A 19,958-nucleotide genomic window follows, 5' to 3' on the forward strand; every position below is an offset into this window, starting at 1 on the left:
GAAAAAAAAAGAAACAAAGAAAATTAAAGAGACAAAAGTGCAATAAAAACCATAAAAGAATAACAAAAAAAAAAAAACAGTGGAATGTGAGAAACCAGTTAGTAAAACAACCAAAATAAAAACAAACAAATAAAAACCAGTTTCTTGAAATAAATTAATAAAAAATTGAATAAAATTCAATTATGAACAACAATAAAAAAAAATTAGTTATAAAAACTAGTTACTTAAAAAAACCAGTTATGAAAATAATAAAATAATATGTGTGTCAGAAACCGATTAATTAAAATAAAATAAAAATTGTTGTTCAAATATCATACAATAAGAAAACTGGTTTTATACAAACTAAAAAATATATAACAATATCATAAAAATTGAGCAACCCTATTAAAGAACAGTTAAAATGCATGAAACCAGTTTCGACATGTGAAACCAGTTTTGACGTTATAAAAAATCATAACAAAACACAAATGTTAATAATAAAGTTAATTGAAACCAGTTTCATCAGACAATCAAATAAAACCATACACACACAAATATACAAAAAAAAAAAAAAATACTAATTACAAATATAATCAAAACAACACATAATGCCTACCAATAATTTAATAACAAAATATAAATGTAAGTTTCCAACCTAGAAAAAAAATAATAAAAAAGTAACTTGAAAAAAATTCTAATAACATAATGAAACTATTTTTTATATTCTTTTAATGAAATTAATAGTTTCTTTCAATGTTGATGAAACTGATTTTTAAAGTTTATATTATCTTTAGATTATAATTTTTTATATTGTTTTTTCTTCAGGATGATGTTGATGAAACTGGTTTTTTTTTTTTCTGCTTTTAATGAAATAATTAGTTTTTAACAAAAAAAAACAAAGAAAAAAAATAGTAGTTTAAATAAAAAAAAAAACAAGTTTAATTTCTGTAAAAAAAAATAATATCTATAGTTGAGATCATTTTTTATTTATTTTAGTATTTTATTTTTTCAAAAAAGAAATAATAAATAAAAAGAAACACAAATTTAAAGTTTTTTATGGCATTCCTCAAGACTTTTTCCCATATTTTTAAGTTTTTTAAAAAAAATACCATATTTAGTGTAATTAAGTTTTTATGCCATATATATCAAAACTTATCTTTATTTTCCCATATTTTTGTAAATAGCCCTTTTCTAAATATAATAATATATATGTGGATTATTGTTCAATGGGTATTACCATTGATGAGAACTTTTACAAAAAAACTATAATTAAATATCAATTTTAAAAATATTAACCTTTAAAAATGAGATTTTAATCCAATGACCGATAATAAAAGAAAAATTAGAGTTTTAGTGCTTAATTTTACTATATATTTAATTACAAAAATATCACTCTTTTAACACTATATATCAAAAAATATATTTATATTTAGCATTAGTTTTATCTATTAGAATGTTTTATCACTCATAAACTACGCAATTATAAAATTCAATTTCCTAGATAAATATATTACATATTATTATAAGCGTATAAACATAAATCTAAAGAATACACTTCTTGATTCAAAGAGAATAGTTCAAATAGCAGAAGCGCAACTTAATCCATAGATAGTGATGATTTTAATCAATCTTGTAGAAATAATCTTTATAGTGATTTTGAGTAATGATCTTTCAAATAAAACTTAAATTTTCTAATTTCTCTCTTGATGAGGGGAGATGAGAATAGAATGACTCTTGCTTCTTAAGGACCAATACCAATATATAACATCATAGCTAGGTTATTAATTTTAAGTATTTAATTTCTAATTTAGCCCCTCAATAAATTAAAAATATCCCTTAAGGTATCTACACATTTAGCCCATGACACTTTAATACACAAGGACCCACAATTACTAAAATGATCACTCTATTTGGGTCAAACTTCAAATAGCAATACACCAATACATATGAGTCCATATTGAGAATTTTAATCAAACAATCTCCCACTTGGGCTACATATATTTTTTAATAGTGTGTAACCTTATAAGCACTTAAATTTTGCTATCATAATCTATTGATTATACTAAAGTAGGATCAAAGCAGCTTTCGCCAAATGTAGCGTGGTTAAACACATCAATGGTCATGTATATCAATATAACTAAATGCACTACTACAAAAATATACTTTTTATCCCGGTTTTTAGGGGCATTTTATCCCGGTTTTCGCTAAAATGAAAACCGGGATGTATGCCAGTGGGATAAAAGCTCTGATAAAAATCGGGATAAAAAATCACTTTTAATCCCGGTTATTATAGAAAAACCAGGATAAAAGACTATTTTTAATCCCGGTTTTCCTTTAAAAAGCGGGATAAAAAGTAATTTTTTATCCCGGTTTTTCTATAATAACCGGGATTAAAGGTTAAGAAAAATAAAAAAATATATATATATACTAAAACTAACAAGCAATGAACCACTACAGAGATTTTTTTTCCTTAACAATATTTTTGGTAAAATATACAATCAGTACAGATTTATAAATCCCAAAATATCAGTATAACAAAAGCCACGAACCACCTTCGACAACCACGCGAACCACCTTCGACAACCGTGAGTCATTATCAACGACCACAAATAGCGATCACAAAGCTTTGTCCACCATGAAAAACCATGACCCGTCGACCACGAACCTTCACACCTGAGGAAAGAGAGAAGGAGAGAGAGTTGATCGGCATTTCAAAAAAATAAAGAAAAAAAAAAAGAAAAAAAGAAGTAGAACAAGATTAGAGGACGTGGAGCATAGATCTCTCAAGAACAAAAAAGAAAAAGAAGTACTTGGAAGTTTCAAAAGGCATGGAGGTCGGATCTGAACTCCGTTGACTCGTCCTTCGCCAAAAAAAGGCCGCTGGCCTGTGATGATGCACGAAAAATAGAAAACATGGAAGGATTGCAGCTTAGAGACACCATAGAGCCCATTTGATCTCCATATGGGCAGCCGCTTAGACAGAGATAGAAGAGAGAGAGATCGGGTGGGAGGAAAAATAAGACAAACTCTAATAAAAATAAAACCCTAAAAGTTATTGTTCCTTTTACATGTGTAGTCGGCCCAACAATTAAAAGGCCCAAATGTATGAGGACCTTTTTGTTAGCCCAAGATATGTTTCCAAGAGGGGGGGTGAATTGGAAATTTAAACTAATTTCGGAAAATTAAAACTTTTAACACAAAATTATGCAATTAGTCAATTAATCAAGTAAACGCAAGTAGTATGGCAAGCAATATATCAAGACAAATAATTAAGCTTGTAAAGTAAAGAGTTTAAGGATTAGAAGATGCAAACTCTCGATTTTTACAAGGTTCGGTAGAGCTATGCCACCTACGTCCTTGGTCTTCAAAGCTATGGACCTAGCTTTGAGTTCCAATATCGAGCCAAGTTAACGGGCTTGACTAACCCTTACAACCGGGGAATTTTTCACCAAGGTTTTTCCCAAACCTCTCACAATAGTTTTCTTCCAAGGACTATCAACCTCGCCGGATTGTTGAAGTGCCAATCTCACTTTTCTCGGGTTGTTTACAAAATCGGTGTCAACCTCACCTACAACCGAGTTGTTTTTCTACCGGTGCCAACCTCACCTCTCAATACAATAAATATGTAATTTTGAAATACAAAGCAAACTCTCTCTAATAAGATGGAAAACAAAGTAAAATCCTAGAGAGAATTGCAAGCACACTAGAGAAGATAAGAACAAGTTTGGCTCAAGTGTGTGTGGTTGGTGTGTTTATGAAAAGATGATAATTCTTTAGTTTAGAACACTTAGAATGATATTATATGATGAATAGAAGCTCAACCAACCTCCATTTTTGAGTGAAAAATGAGTTTATATAGTGTAGGAATGAAAACTAGCCGTTTATAGCCGTTAGCACATTTTTCGAGGCCCCTTCAGCCGTGATCCGGAATTCCGGATTGGTTACAACCGGAATTCCGGTTGGCAACCGGAATTCCGGATGGGAACCGGAATTCCAGATGCAAAAGGTTCATTTTTTCGAACTAAAACGTGCATAACTTTTTACTCGTTTATCCGATTTCAAAAATTCCAGTTGCGTTCTCTTAGTTAAATGATATGTGATCTTAAAAATCAATTTAGAAAATTTAGATATCATTTTTTGTGAAATAACTTGTCGCACAAGTTAGTGAGCCAAACTTTTGAACTTATAAATCCTAGTGTACTATGCAAATCACTTTAACAAGACTAAAGCAAATTTATACCATTTTATTTTGAGTAGTCTTAATGTAGATGAGCCTCCTAGCTTGATTTGCATGTTTTTGATCCCATGTTGAATTTTCCCGAGAGTTGACTTTTGACATTTGACTTTGACTTTGACTTTGACTTTCGGGTTGACTTTTGACTTTAAGCTTTTTGAAGACCTTTTTTTGAATAGGGTCTTGACTTGTTGATCCCTTGATGAATCTTTTGCTCTTATGAAGTATGAAGTAGTTTATATACTTGTTAAATCTACTTCTTTGATTATGTTTGACTTTACCGAGCAAATATAGATACTCTGTGAACTTGCTTGCAAAATAATCAAGAAAAGATTAGTAACAAATAATAATCAAATATTTGTTTATCATCAAAATAAATGAGTGAATGACTTTTGGTCAACACTTTTATCCCGGTTATTATGTAAAAACCGGGATAAAAAGTCCCACTTAAAATGCTAAGTTGTGTTTGGCAAATGCATAAAAATAGCCTTTTTAACACTGTTTTTTATCCGTTTTCCAAACAAGGCCCTTGTTCCAAACTTATATTTAAGACTCCAAATGTAAAAGTGGGATCAAAAGTTTTTATCCCACTTTTTATTTTTTCAAGTGTAAAAAGTGGGATTAAAAGTCCCTTTTGTTGTAGTGATGGCATATATCAAGCATGGATGCGTAACATAGAAATTACATGACGTTTACTCAAAAACTGACCTTGGTGAGGTGAACATCAATGTTTGACATGTGGTAAAAAATAAAACATCTGAGAGTTAAGTAGTCTCGAGTCATAGCAGTCGATCTTGGAGGGGTCCCTAGCCCTACCCCCGATTGACTTCAAGAACTTTGAAATGAGTGTTTGGACCACGTCAAGTTGTTTCTAACTCACCATCTTTTAGTATTTTGTACAATGAAGACATGAAGAATTCAAATCCAATGCTTAGAAGTTGAAAGTACACGAAATAGCAACATAGAAGTCAACCGGGTGCTCAGCGCCCAAGTTGACAACCCTACTAGGGTTTTGGTTTCTAGCCCCGTCTTAGTGCAAATGAGTCAAACTTTGTACTGGGATAGGAATTAAACATGTCACGAACATATTTATGACAATAAAATTGGAATCAAAGCACTTTAAGTTTTAAGAACCCAGAGCACCAGTTGCACTAGGCACCCAGTGCCTATATTGACATATTATCAACCCAGGGCACTTCCAACTACAATACTGAAGAACTATCCTGAGAATTTTCTTTGTCTTCATCCAAAATTAGAAAATAAGTACTTTTGAGGGAGATACGAATCGACTTAAAGGCCAAAACAGGGACCCAACGCCCAGGTTGACACTTTGTCAACCTAAGTCACTTCTGTCAGCAATTTAGATGAAGTCTTCCGAGCATATTCTCCATTTTTGTCAACAATTAAGATTTGAGTACTTTCGAGAAACAAACGGAGCCTCCTGGGGCCAAAACTTGTACCCAGTGCCTAGGTTAACACTGTTAAGATTTATGCCATAGAAAGCCTGTAAAAATATTTCTGATTACAAATAAGAGTTGAACATTTTAATATATATATATGAATCTTAAATTATTAATATTTAATATTGAATAATTTATATATAAATATCGTAGATTTCCTTATTCATGCATGAGATTGTGACTTATATTGTACAGAGAATTAAGATAACTTAGCCATGAATAAAACTGTCAACAACATACTAAAGTTTAGGAATCTTTAATCAACGTTTGCTAGTGCGGTTCACTGATGCCTGTTATTTCTTAATTAGGGCTTTCGGAGCGAGCTTCTTTCTAGCATTTAGGGGACTCGCATTTCTAATTTTCTTTCATTCTTTGATGTGGGGACCAATTGCTTAAAATTTCTCCTTTTTCCCAGATGTGTGACGCACTTCAGTAACTCCATGCACACAAATCTTATGCTTTCGACAAAGAGATCTTATCATTTTACTTTGAAGAACAGGGGATGGGATGCCTTGGTAGCAAGAAGAGTACCCAAAAGGCGAATGAGGTTCTAAAACCTCCCATAGTCTCATTGGTGGAAGTGCTTGGTTGTCTTATTCCCATTCAAAACTATGTCCACAAAGCCAGCAGCTGGGAGGCAGATGAGCTATATTAGTCCTTGAAGTGTTTGTACATCATCTTTCTAGGATCGCAAAGAGCAGTAGCATAATTCTTCGCGGGGGAGGAAGGGTCCTTCATCGTCTAGATAGGGACGAGGAGAGCCCCAATCACAATTATGGAAATTTTAGGGCCTGAAGCTAGACCCACCTAATGCCTGGAGCCACTCTGCCCCTCCAAAACTATTTTGTCAATTTTTAGTTTTTGTGGGGCTTGCCCCTTTCTTAGTTGATTCTTCAGGCCTACCATTTGATGGTCAGACTATTTATTTTTTACTCACTTAAGGGATGGGATGTTCCCACCCATGCAAAAATTTATACTTTTATGAACTTGTTTCACTTTCAAAAAAACGGGGATAAAACTTGAGAAGGATGTTACTCTCTTCAAGCTCATTCGAAAAATAAGGGTCTGGTTCCCTTTAACCATCACAAGAATGTCAAGGACTTCAGACAATGATTTTTCTTTTTTTCTACCTTTTCGCATTTGACCATCCGGTTCTCTACACTGAGTGGACCGAGATTGGTAAGATAATTCCTATTCATTACATTATGTCTTTTCTGCTTTCCCTCTCTCTCTAGGTGAAGTCTTATTATGAAGGTTGTCTATGTAGATCATTTTCATATAACTACTCCCACCTAGCTCTTCAAGGACCATGAGAGGGTGTTCCAGACCTTTAACAAGGAGGAGCTCAACATGAGTGATTTAGTTACCACGACCAACTACCAGATTACGGGTCTCCTAGTGGCCCCCAGACTATTAAGGATGAGGATCTCTCCAAAATAACTTGTCCCAATATTTGGAACAAAGCCCAAGAGAATACAGATTGGGAGACTTTATTGCTGAAGCTGAGAGGAGATATAATGCCTACTAGACGTGCAAGAAGGAAAAAGACAGTGTGGCTCTCTTCCAAAGTGCTCTAGGCTACGAGAATGCCTGGAAGGCAGCCAACAAGTTAGGGACTCATTGACCCATCTGAAGGTACTTTTGCCTAAAGCAGGGGCTTCTAATGTCAGCTCCTATGGTACTTGTAAGCCCCTCTTACCTTTAGTTTATGCACCTCAAGGTTGAAAGTATGCTCAAGTCAGGTCCACAATTTGATGAGATACTCCATAGGTTTAGTATGCCACGGTCTCATTGAGAGGAGAGAGAAAAACAATCATTGTTTGTATCTAGGGGATTTTTTAGGTAGATCCTGCCTACAATTAGAGCCTACGCTACCAATCCTATTAGATAATACTTCTCATACTATCTCTAGCTTGTTTATCCCCTTAGATAAATATCTCACGAATGATGACTCTAAATATATGATTTACGCTTTTGTTAAAGGAGAGTTAAAGCTTCGAGGTAGGGACTACCCCTTTTATATAATCGACCTTTGCTAATTTATTTATCATGTTCTCAATCATCTAGGTTGTATAAATAACACTCGTTGTTGTATGTCATGTTCTCTTAATTAATCATTGAGCAAGTGTTAGTTATACAACCATAGATCTCAACGCAACTGAGAACGCATTGGTTGCATAATAATTGAAAGCGGTTGTGACTCAAGGAGGCCCGATCCAAAAGTATTAGAATCAGTAGGAGGCCATTCTACTAGAGTAAGGGGATGAGGTTGTTCCCTTCGAGAACCGATATTCTAAGCGCAAAGCGCACCTTCTGCCTTCCATATCTACCTCATCCAAGAGGTCATGCACTAAGGCTTTAGCCAGCCAAATCAGATCACAAGGGACTTCAAGTTTGAGAGATCCCTCCTGAAATAGCTCAATTTCTAGAGATTATACCTATCCTACTTACACTTATTCATCGAGATGATGCTCACATGGACTTGAGGGTTGCTAGGCATAACGTTACCTTGGACGAGATGTCCAAGGAGAATGTTTAGGAAATTTTTCTGGCCAAATGGATTAACGATCGACAAGATGGTAGGCTGTGGGGTGTATAAATTAAACTTAGATCCCTAACCGACTGGTTGTAGGACTATGTTGCGTCAGAACTACTTCTATTGGCCTTTGAGATGATTAGTAGTCTGGCTGCTGAGATGGTGCATGTCTCTACCAGGAAATTTTCAACGTGTGCCTCAGTCGACCCCATCTTCCAATATTAGGACCTGAGAAATTGTCTTGCCTCTGTAAAATATTCAAAACCATCTGTCTTCATTAGTTACCCTTATTATTGTTACTAATTGTTTATGATACAGGCTTCTGCAAAAGAGGTCTTTTATCCGAGAACTTGATCGACGGGGTCATGCCATGGCAACATTTGATGGTCTTGTTTTGGTGCAGGGGAAGTTCAAGCTAGCAGAGAAGGAATTTGAGGAGCTTCAGGATAACATGTTGTCAGAGAAGGTGTTGCTGGAGCGAGACCAGAAGAAGCCATCTAATTTGAGGAGAAATTGAGTCAAGTCTCAAAATAACTTAAGCAGAGCTAGCGGAATTGTTGGCATCTTAATAGGCCTTCATTTAAAAAGAGGTGAATTTTTCCAAAGCATAGTTGGAAATGAGCAATGCCAGGGGAAAACTTGACACAACTAAGCAAAGGTGCTTAAGGTTGAGGAGCTTCATGCTGCTGACTTACAGAGTGTGACCACTATATCTATTGAGCTTAAAGAACTTTGAAGCCTCTGGGATGCTAATCAATCGATCCAGGACATCACGAACATGAATTCAGCTCCTGTTGTAACTCCCGTCAAACATTGCGTGAAAGGCTATGAGGATGGGGTGTTTATGACCTAGAAGGCCAATCGCTTTGAACCTCTCTTTCACTTTCTAGAGAACCCAAAGGAGGTTCTGCAGCTCTTTTAGGAGAAGAACAAGAAGCTTGAGGCAACTCTTGCTAAGAAAATAGGTGGTCCCAAGTTGCCTCCTCCAACGTCCCCGAAAAATTGAATACAATTCGTAGCCAAACTCTTGTGACTCTTTTTCTGTATGGTCATGAGGTCTTTTTTATTATTATTTTTGCACGGGCGTGAGGCTATTTTTTCGGGGTGGGGTAAAATTTTAGCAGTGTTTTCCCTTGTCACTTTTAGCTATATTTTTATTTTATTTTCGTACCTTTTTAAGATAATGCGACCAGGTGGCCTTATATATCTGCACTTTAATTATAATTTCTCGAGTTCCTGATCTTTGTGTAAATTTTTGGCATTTATTAAGTTTAATATTTTTAATTCAATTTTACCAATGCAGGCAATTTAGTGCCCTGGTGCTTTAGTGTTAGGTTTTAGGTCTAAAGTCACTTGTCGTGCTCTCAAGTTTCGTTTACACACTTAAGAAATTTTATATGATATTTTGGTCACATCACTTCATTAACAATAATATCTTGATCACTGCGACCCACAAAAGTTACACAAAATTTAAAGATAAAAACAAATATGGTCTCCTACTCATTAATAGTCCTTGCAAAGATGTACAACATTCTAGAATCATGGGATCTTGGTTCCGTCCAATTGCTTGAGGCGATACGTCCTAGAGCATATTTCATCTTTAATCTCGTACGGGCCCTCCCAATTGAGGCCTAACACCCTCACTCTGGGATCTTGAGATGTAGGGAAGACTCCTTTGAGGATTGAGTGTTTCTCACCATGAATTTTTTGTCCCAAACCTTCGAATTGAAGTACTTTTCCACTTCTCTTTAGTACGACGCCAACTGCACTTGTGAGGCCTCATGGAGCTCTTCGATTAGGTCAAGGGGATCCTAGAGGAGCGACTAATTAGTTGTTGGGTCATAAGTGGTTCTTTAGTGGGACGATATAGTGTTTTTGATTAAGTTAAGGGAATCCTATAGGAGCGACTATAATTTCAGCTCTTATCGTTTTGAATATTTAATGATAAGTTTTAACAAAATTAAAATTGACAAGAGAAATAGCACAATAGATATATAATTATACTTATATATATATATAAACTATAAACTAAATTATAATTAAACTTTAACTTTGAATTAAAATATATTAAATGACGTGCTTATGCGACTATTAAATTACACATTAACTAGTACGAGGTTTATGTTGAGATCAAGAATGAATACTTTACCAATTTATTTAGGATAGTACCTTTATTTATAAATTGTAATTAATTAACCATGAACATGCCCATTCAAAAATAATAAGAATAACATGAACAAGTGAGCGTGTGTAGCTTAATTCGTTACACCATTGTAACATGTATATATATAGTTATATAGATATATGTAGAGAGAGATATGTATTATATACTAAATGTACATATAACATTATTGTTGGGGGCCGTGATGAAAAAGCTTCAATTGAAAAGGCTATGGAGGAAGAGAGTAGTATAATATATGAAAAGGTTATTGATACATGACTTTGCTTGGTAAGAGGGGTTCGGTATAATTCTAAAGACAAGGCAAGACAAATCGAATATTGATTGGGGAACACAACAAATTCTTTAATCAACACAATACTCACTTCTTTAACAACTTCTTTACTCAAAGAATTGACTCCAACAAGACAAGGCTCTCTCTAATGTTTTTAACTCTACTGGGGGCCAATAACTGTTACTTTTTCTTTTTTTCTCTTTTTCCTTTTCAATAAATTCTTTTTATTTTCATTCTTTTTTAAAATTATAAAAAAAAATGTCATCAGAACTTCTAATAATATTGTCTAATTTTGTGTATTTATATACATAAACAAAACCAATGACAAAGAAATCTTTTTGGTCTGACTTGTGTATGACCCATTAAGCTCCCCTGAAATTATTATTTTTTTTCAAAAATATGTTTAAAAAATTATCAATAAACTATACTCCATTTAAATTATATATAAGTTAACCCTTCACTGAAATTAATTACGACAGTAAGGCATATTTATATATGCATGAGACATGAAAATTTGATGAGCTGGCATGTCCTAAGATAACATGAAAGTAAAAAAGTCTCAGTCAATGTATCTCATATATTCCTTAAAATCTTGTAATAACAACCAAATTAATACATAAGTACAACATATAATTCTTTACTGAAGAATATAGTAACATGAGAATACATTACTAACAATAACAAAATTCCCTTTGTCTGAGACTTACTCAATAAGAAGAAAAATGAGAAAAAGAGAATTTTAGTAACACAAGACAAGCATATATAAATATGAACACATATATCTTTACTCCACAACAATTTGTAAAGCAAAACAAAACCCAAACAGCAAAACAACACCATACATTGCTCAGTAACAAGTGTGTGAGAAAGAGAAAAAATGGAGGCTAATATGGTTGGACTACCCAAGCACGAGAAGAACATTGCTTCAAGTTTTCTTAGACAGGGTCGCTCGAACCGTGCACACACTGGCGGCGTAGCCGACGACACTGAGTTGGGAAGAAAAATCCTTGCCACACATGAATCCAATGAGCGTGGTTTTTATGTCAAGCCTGTTCTGGCTGTCATTGGTGTCATATTCAACCGTGCAAGTGAAGACATTTTTAAATTTACACAGGTACTTTTACTCATAGCATAGTTAGTTAGTACTTGTATATAGCAAATTTGTTGCTCATGTTCAATAATAGTAATTATATGTACATACATAACAGGGCTCGATTACACAATGGGACATTGCTGTGACTGATGAAAAGGTGGTTGATCTTCCAACAAGGGTCATTAGTGCAATTTCCCTCGAGGTAATAAAAACAAAAATGAGAATGATTTCATTTCATTTCAGTACCCTCAATTTGTTCATTCATGAATGACCCTTTTGCATATTATGGTTACAGATATACAGTAAGTGCTCGGCTGGTGTAGATGTGCACACAATTGTCCTAGACGTATTGCAGCTAGTCAAGCACTACAGCTGGGAAGTGAAGGTGTTACTAGTTTTGGTAACTTTAATGATCACTTTTGGTAAGTTCAGGCTTGTTGTTCAGAACTACACAACTAATCCACTCCCAAAAGCAATTGCTATTCTTAAACAATTGCCTGAAATATTGGAGCATCTACACGATCTGAAACCAACACTTGATGCACTCTTTGTTCTTATTGGCGAAATTATCGACACAACCAACAAACTTGTCGAGTTTTATGATCTCCCTGAGATTATTGCTGTTGATGCTAATGTTCCCACTGTTGTTTATTGGACCATCCGAAGCATAGTCGTTGCTTCAACTCAGATGTTCTCCCTCACTGGCTCCTTACCAATCGAGTAAGTTCATCTGATTGAAAAAGATAATTTTTTGTCAGAACATTCTCTCTAACTTTCAAGTGTTCTTGTTTAAGTCTCTTGACAGAGTCATGGGAGCTGTCTTCCTTGGCTCACAAACTCAACAACATCAAAAGGCTTCACCTTGTTGAGCTACTCGAACGTTGCTTAACAATCATGCGTGAGTGTCTCCTGACATAATTCATCCAAGTTTATCTACACATACATAACAAACTAACATTATATTTGTGTAATTTCAGAGGAGAAAAGAGATGAAGAAGCATTCAGGGAGCTTGAACGTATTTTCACAACACCACACCTTGACAACACAAGGGCTTTGTCTACTTTATTCCACTACAAGGATGGCCAGCCAGCACTCTATGATTGCTACCTCAAGAGAAAGGTTTGCACTTTGCACCACCAAATTCTAAACTTTTATCTTCCTACTTAAACCATTTAATGACTACAATATCATCCTTTACTATAGGTTGCCACAGAGGAATTGAGCAACAAGACTGTAGCCTTATTCATTACAGATATGAATCTCAATCTCCAACGTGGGCAAGAATACAAAATCTTGGAACGAATTTACCAACAAAAGAAGCATAGCCCCATGAAAATGGATAGTCACTACGAGATAGTTTGGGTACCAATTGTTGACAATTGGGATGAAGATAAACTCATTCTCTTTGAGACACTAAGAAATCAAATGGAATGGCACTCGATTGACCATCATTCGGTGGTGTCAACGGTTGTAAGAAGGTACATCAAAGAGAAATGGAACTTCAACAAAAAGCCAATTCTTGTGGTTATAGACAAACAAGGTGCTGTTGTGCACCATGATGCTACCAACATGATATGCATTTGGGGAAACACTGCCTACCCTTTTACCATCAATAGAGAAAAATTATTGTGGGAGGAGATGAGATGGTCCATTGATCTTCTCATTGACAACCTCGAGCCTAATTTGAATGCTTGGGTCAGTTTTTTGTTTCCTTAATACTTTTTCTTTATTTTTCGAGATAAAGAAAATGCTTATATGTTTGTGATTGTGTTTCAGATTCAAGAGGGAAGGCACATTTGCCTGTATGGAGGTGAAGATATGGAGTGGATCAGGGATTTCACAATAGCTGCAAAAAAGGTGGCAAGAGATGCTGGGATCAGCCTAGAGATGGTTTATGTGGGAAAGAGCCAAATTAAGGAGAGAGTTGTGTCGACCATTATTGACACAATCCACAAAGAGAATTTGAGCAGAACTCTTGACCGTGACCACATTAATTACTTTTGGTTAAGGTTGATGAGAATGTTGGAATCTAAGCGTCAACTGGCCAAGTTTGACAACACAACTCATGACCACATACTGGAAGGGATCACTGTGATTTTAAGCTATGACTCTAGTGATTACACCAAAGGAAGGTGGGCTGTTATGAGTAAGGATATTGGTACTATGGTTAGGAGCAAAGGGACACACATGCTCAAAGCCTTGACTGAGCACAGACTTTGGATTCCGCGGCAGCAGGAGATTGGGTTCGTCCCTGCTTTAGATGAGTATCTCAAGGACCATGTCCAGCCCCACGAGCCACACCACTGCACCAGCCTCGTTCTGCCTTCCACTGGTGCCTTGCCTGATGTCATGAAGTGCTGCGATTGTGGCCGCCTAATGGAGACTTACACTTTGTTCCGCTGCTGCCTAGAATGAACTTGACATGGATTTTTTTGAAAATGGCTATGCTTGATGATGATGCTTCTTATTATTATTACTATCTCTACTACTATTATTGCTTATAAGCAATCAAAATAATGGCAAGAAGACCCTAATAAAGGTCTTCTTCTCTTCTTCATCATCCATTTCACTTCTCTTTTTTCCCTTAATTGTTGTAATCGAGAATAATTATATGTGTAAGTTGTTTTGAGTTAAATCCACTTGTTTCTTGATTCCAATGTGGCCTCTTACATTAAAATTTCCAAGAGGATTCGTTTCAAAATGTACCACTAGCTTCAAAATTGATTTATTCTTCCAAGACATGAAATATTCTCCAAGTTGTAATATGATAAATAAGTTGCAATATTCCTAAGTTCGATAGTTGCCTATGATTTTTGTTTGAGATGGATAATGAAAAATATCTTGAGCATAGAAGCGATATGAGTTGGGGCATTACTTAAAAACATCAAAGACGAACATCTCAATCCATCACTAGTTCTTAATCAAAACCCGCATCACTCTTACTCGGCAGCAACAGAAGGCAACACAAAACATCCACGGTAGCCTCTCAAAACCCTTTCCATTCTTTCTCAAGCTTACCCTATTATCTCAAGGTAGCCTCTCAACTGTGTTTTTGTAACAATTAACATCAACAAATGACAAAAGTAATCAACTATGTTAAGGTTTAAATCCATTGCTTTTCTATTCCAATTTGGACTCTTAGAGCAAACTAAAAGGGTATTGTCTTTTGAATTCATTTCAAAATTTACCAGAAGACAGGTAACAAAGTGCAACAAAAAAATTAGTGCACACTGCTGTTTAATACTGGCTTAGAAATTTATTTATGCTTCGGAAACTTGAACATCCCCTATTTTAATAGAAGGGGTTCACCATAAGAAGCAACTAGAAAAAATTGAAAAAAAAAAATTATGTATATTTATAATAAATGTGACAATCTCAAACACTAAAACAAACTACGACCAATTATATTGCGTAGATGCTTTATATTAAGATGCATTTTGTGAGATTGAAGATAGTTTATGCTTTCGTTGACACGTCCGTCTGGGTTTACAGACCATTGATGAACGCAACGCCTATCAAAAGCAACAATATAGAAAACAAAAAGGAAAAAGTAATTGAGATTTGAAAACCCCAGACAGAACAAACCTATTTGATGCTGTTTCGCTCGCAGAGCGGCGCGTTTGATGTTTTGAATGACTAGGGCTTGAAGATTTCAGTCGTGTTGGCTTCGATTTATAAAGACGAACCCTCCCTGGTAAATGACCAAAACGCCTATAACTCACCTCATATTGTTTTCAATTGAAGAAAGCCCAAGCCCAAAAGATCATAAGACTAGAGAGGTAATTACATGGGGTAAGTTGAAAAATGTCTCTTTTATTAATCAATTAATCAAATTTACCTCTAATTTTATATTTATTTGAAACATACCTCTTTTTATATATATTGTACCCAAAATACCCTAACATAAGAGAGTCATATGGAGAGTATCTTGAAGTGACAGTGGCAAAATTGGTACAATGTTTAAAAAAAGAGGTAAAAATGATAGACTTTAAAAAGGAGGATAAAAATAAAAGAAGACAATATAAAAATGGTATAGAGTGTAATTTCCTCTAATTACATTGTATACCCATTTTACTTAACTTGTTTTATTTTTACCTCTATTTTTATATTTTTTTAGATATACCCACTTTTATGGATGATGTCCCCATTAGACCCTTTAGGTTATGTAAATTATATGATAGACTTAAGTAGAGAGTGAGGGTATATTAGGCAATCCACTCAAAAAAGTGGGTATATTTTAATAAAAAAATAATATGAGAGTATTTTTGATTAATGGATACAAAAAAGAGGTATTTATCAACTAGTGGTCAAAATGCCACTGAAGTATAACTCACTCAAATAGCTCTCATGAAAGGCGAAGAATACCTTTGTTTTTTGGTAAGTTGAAAAACATCTTTTTTATTTATTAATTAATTAAATTTATCTCTTTAATTTTTATTTAATTGAAACATACCTGTTTTAATATGTATTGTACTTAAAATATTCTGGCATAAGAGAGTCACATGGAAAGTATCTTAAAGTAACAGGAGCAAAACTGGTATAGTTTTTAAAAAAAAAAGATGTAAAAATGATAGACTTTAAAAGAGAGGGTAAAAATAAAAAATGACAATATAAAAAGGTTATAGAGTCTAATTACCTGTCTTTTTTTAATCCATTAATCAAAAATACCATCATATTATATTTCATTAAAATTTATCTATTTTTGTGAGTGGATTACCTAATATACACTTGCCCTCTACTTAGGGCCCGTTTGGTATAACTTTTGGAAAAGTTAAAAGCTGCTTTTTAAAAAAAAAACTGTGATAAAAATGTGTTTGGTTTACAGTCAAAAAACAACTTTTTGAAGAAGCTACAGCTAAAAGCTGAAGTTGCACTAACCCAACTTTTAGAAAAAGTTATTTTAATTAAAAGACTATAATAAATTTTTTTTGTGTACTAAAACCATATTTACTTATTTATTACATATTAAGAAAATTAAAATAAACTAATTATAACAAAATAAATAATTATTAAATCTCTTATTTTTTTTAAAAAAAAATTATATTTTATTTTAATATTAACAAATAACATCAACCTAGAATTTTTCTTATATTGAGTTTATAATTTTTTTTTTTACATTTGATAAAACATAATAAACAAATACTATAAATTATTTTTATCAAATGCATATAAATTTATATTTGGAAAAAAAATATATATAAAAAATAAAATATTAGATAAAATAAGTTTTTACATATTTGTGATTATAACAAAGTAGATTATAATATTATCATTATCATTATAATAGATCTTAACAACTCAGAGTACTTTAAAATTTATAATTTACCAAACACTCAGCTCAGCTTTTTTCTACAGTTTTGCTACAGTTGCTTTTTCTCACAACACAGCTACAGCTGCTTTTTCCCACAGCACAGCTGTGCCAAACTGGTCCTTAGTTAAGTGTAGCAAATGATTTACATTAACTTAAGGAGTATAATGGGACATCATCTACAAAAATAAGTATATTAAATAATATAAAAATGAAGGTAAAAATTAAAACAAATAAAATAATAAAGTGAAAATTACATGAAATATGGGATTTTGTAAAAAAGTTACAAAAATATGGCATTTATAGGTTTGCCACCCTTCTATGGCATTTTTTTACATTTAAGACTTTTTATGCTATTTGATATGCCATATTTTTGTAAACCTATTATCCAAACCCATATTTCATGTTTTTGTTTCTAACTTAATTAGTTTTATTTTTTTTTAGTTTATTTTGCATTTACATTTTAGGATTTTTTTCAATTTGAAAAATTTACACCAAACACTAACTTTTTTTTTTCAAACATTACATTTATAATTACTTTTTTCTTTCTTTCTTTCTCTTCTCTCTCTCTAATTTTTTTTTTTTCTAATTTCTCTGTGTCTCTCTTTTTTTTTTAATTTTTTTTTCTCAAACTATTTTATTTTCTCTTTGTATATATATATGTAAATATATAATTAGTGTACATTTTTATATCTCATTTTTTACAGATATTAAACTTGTTTTTTTTTTGTTAAAAACTAATTATTTTATTAAAAACAGCAGAACAAAAAAAAAACCAGTTTCATCAACATCATCATGAAAAAAAAACAATATAAAAAATCATAATCTAAAAAGAATACAAACTTTAAAAACTAGTTTCATCAACATTGAAAGAAACAAATAATTTCATTAAAAGAATAAAAAAAAAATAGTTTCATTAACAAGATAATGAAAAAAATTACAATCTAAAAACGATACTAACTTTAAAAACTAGTTTCATCAATATTAAAAGAAACTAATTATTTCATTAAAAGAGGCAAAAAAAAAATAGTTTCATCAATAACATAATGAAAAATACATAATGCCTAATAATTAAACTTTTACAAACGATACTAAATTTAAAAACCAGTTTTGAACATATAAATTTTATATCAATACCTAATAACCAAATTTCTAACTTCATTTTTTATTTTGGAATTTTTGCTTGCTCAAAAAATAAAATTGATTTAAACATACATTATGAAGCAAATATAGCAAAGAGAAAAAGAAATTAAAATCAAAGAGAAAAAAAGAAACAAAAATGCAATAAAAATCATAAAAGAATAACAAAAAAAACAGTGGAATGTGAGAAACCAGTTAGTAAAACAACCAAAATAAAAACAAACAAATAAAAACCAGTTTCTTGAAATAATCAAATAAAAAAATGAAACTTAAAACTCAATTATGAACAACAATAAAAAACCAGTTATGAAAACTAGTTACTTAAAAAACTAGTTATGAAAATAATAAAATAATATATGTGTTTTAAAATAAAATAAAAATTGTTGTTCAAATATCATACAATAATAAAACTGGTTTTATACAAACTAAAAAAACTACAATAATATCATAAAAATGGAGCAACTCATTACAGAACAGTTAAAACCTGTGAAACTAGTTTTGACCTGTGAAACCAGTTTTGACGCTATAAAAAATCATAACAAAATATTAATGTTAATTATAAAGTTAACTGAAACCAGTTTCATCAGACAATCAAATAAAAAAAAATACACACACACAAAATTTTCAAAAAAAAAAAATACTAATCACAAATATAATCAAAACAACACACCATGCATACCAATATTAAAAACAAAATATAAGTGTAAGTTTCGAACCTAGAAACAAAATAATAAAAAAGTAACTTGAAATAAAAAATTTGTAATAACATAATGAAACTATTTTTTTATTCTTTTAATGAAATTATTAGTTTTCTTTCAATATTGATGAAACTGGTTTTTAAAGTTTGTATTATTTTTAGATTATATTTTTTTATATTATTTTTTTTAGGATGATGTTGATGAAACTAGTTTTTTTTTCTGGTGCTTTTAATGAAATAGTTAGTTTTTAACAAAAAAAAAGGAAAAAAAAAAAGAAACAGTAGTTTAAATAAAAAAAAAATATGTTTAATTTCTGAAAAAAAAAAAACAACAACATCTACAGTTGAGATCATTTTTTATTTATTTTAGTATTTTATTTTTTAAAAAAAGAAAAAAAAAACACAAATTTAAAGTTTTTTACGGCATTCCTCGTGACTTTTTTAAGTTTTTTAAAAAATATGTCATATTTAGAGTAATTAAGTTTTTATACCATATATATCAAAACATATGTTCATTTTCTCATATTTTTGTAAATAGCCCAATAATAAATTCCTCCTGACAAGGAAAAGCCAAAGCCCAAACTCATACAAATATAACTGATAATTTAAAAAAAGAAATAAGGAATAAAAGATTAAGTGCCCACATGCAGGATCGAACTACAGACCTTCAGTTTACAAGACTGACGCTCTACCACTGAGCTATACGGGCATTATGTAAGAATTAAGTATTATTAAAATAACTACATAGTTCCAAATAATTTGGTAGTTTCTAATTTTTTTTTTTTTTAATTATTATTATTATTTTATGGAACAATTTAGTAATATCATCATAATAATAAACAATAAAACTTTAAAAAACCCTGAACAATCAAGCCCAATTTCATGATAAGATCTAGTTTGTTCATTAGGTCAATAAAATAAGCCTACAACAAATTTATGTAAAGATCAAGATACCAAGTAGAATTAGGGGTGTGCATAAATCGATCTAATCTAATGACAACCGACCGCCAAACATTAGATATCCAATTGTGATCGGATCGGATTGGATGTTATGAAT

At 32.2% G+C, this 19,958-nt stretch overlaps 1 protein-coding gene and 2 non-coding genes across 3 annotated transcripts; 1 reads left to right on the top strand and 2 right to left on the bottom strand.

Moving 5' to 3' along the window:
- The first annotated feature begins 11,421 nt into the window (after positions 1-11,421).
- On the top strand, positions 11,422-14,413 carry LOC115713012 (protein SIEVE ELEMENT OCCLUSION B). The gene is made up of 7 exons (XM_030641477.2): positions 11,422-11,776; positions 11,871-11,957; positions 12,051-12,475; positions 12,550-12,653; positions 12,733-12,875; positions 12,960-13,451; positions 13,533-14,413. The coding sequence occupies exons 1-7, from the start codon at positions 11,540-11,542 to the stop codon at positions 14,169-14,171; spliced, it is 2,127 nt and encodes a 708-aa protein (XP_030497337.2). The 5' UTR covers positions 11,422-11,539; the 3' UTR covers positions 14,172-14,413.
- Positions 14,414-14,936: 523 nt separating this feature from the next.
- Positions 14,937-15,078, bottom strand: LOC115715482 (small nucleolar RNA snoR137). The gene has a single exon (XR_004011351.1). It is a non-coding gene; the product is annotated as a small nucleolar RNA snoR137 (small nucleolar RNA).
- A 4,460-nt stretch (positions 15,079-19,538) lies between these two features.
- On the bottom strand, positions 19,539-19,610 carry TRNAT-UGU (transfer RNA threonine (anticodon UGU)). Its single transcript has one exon. It is a non-coding gene; the product is annotated as a tRNA-Thr (tRNA).
- Between the last annotated feature and the right edge of the window lie 348 nt (positions 19,611-19,958).

The sequence above is a fragment of the Cannabis sativa genome, chromosome 4, assembly GCF_029168945.1.
Source record: "Cannabis sativa cultivar Pink pepper isolate KNU-18-1 chromosome 4, ASM2916894v1, whole genome shotgun sequence".
NCBI lineage: Eukaryota > Viridiplantae > Streptophyta > Magnoliopsida > Rosales > Cannabaceae > Cannabis > Cannabis sativa.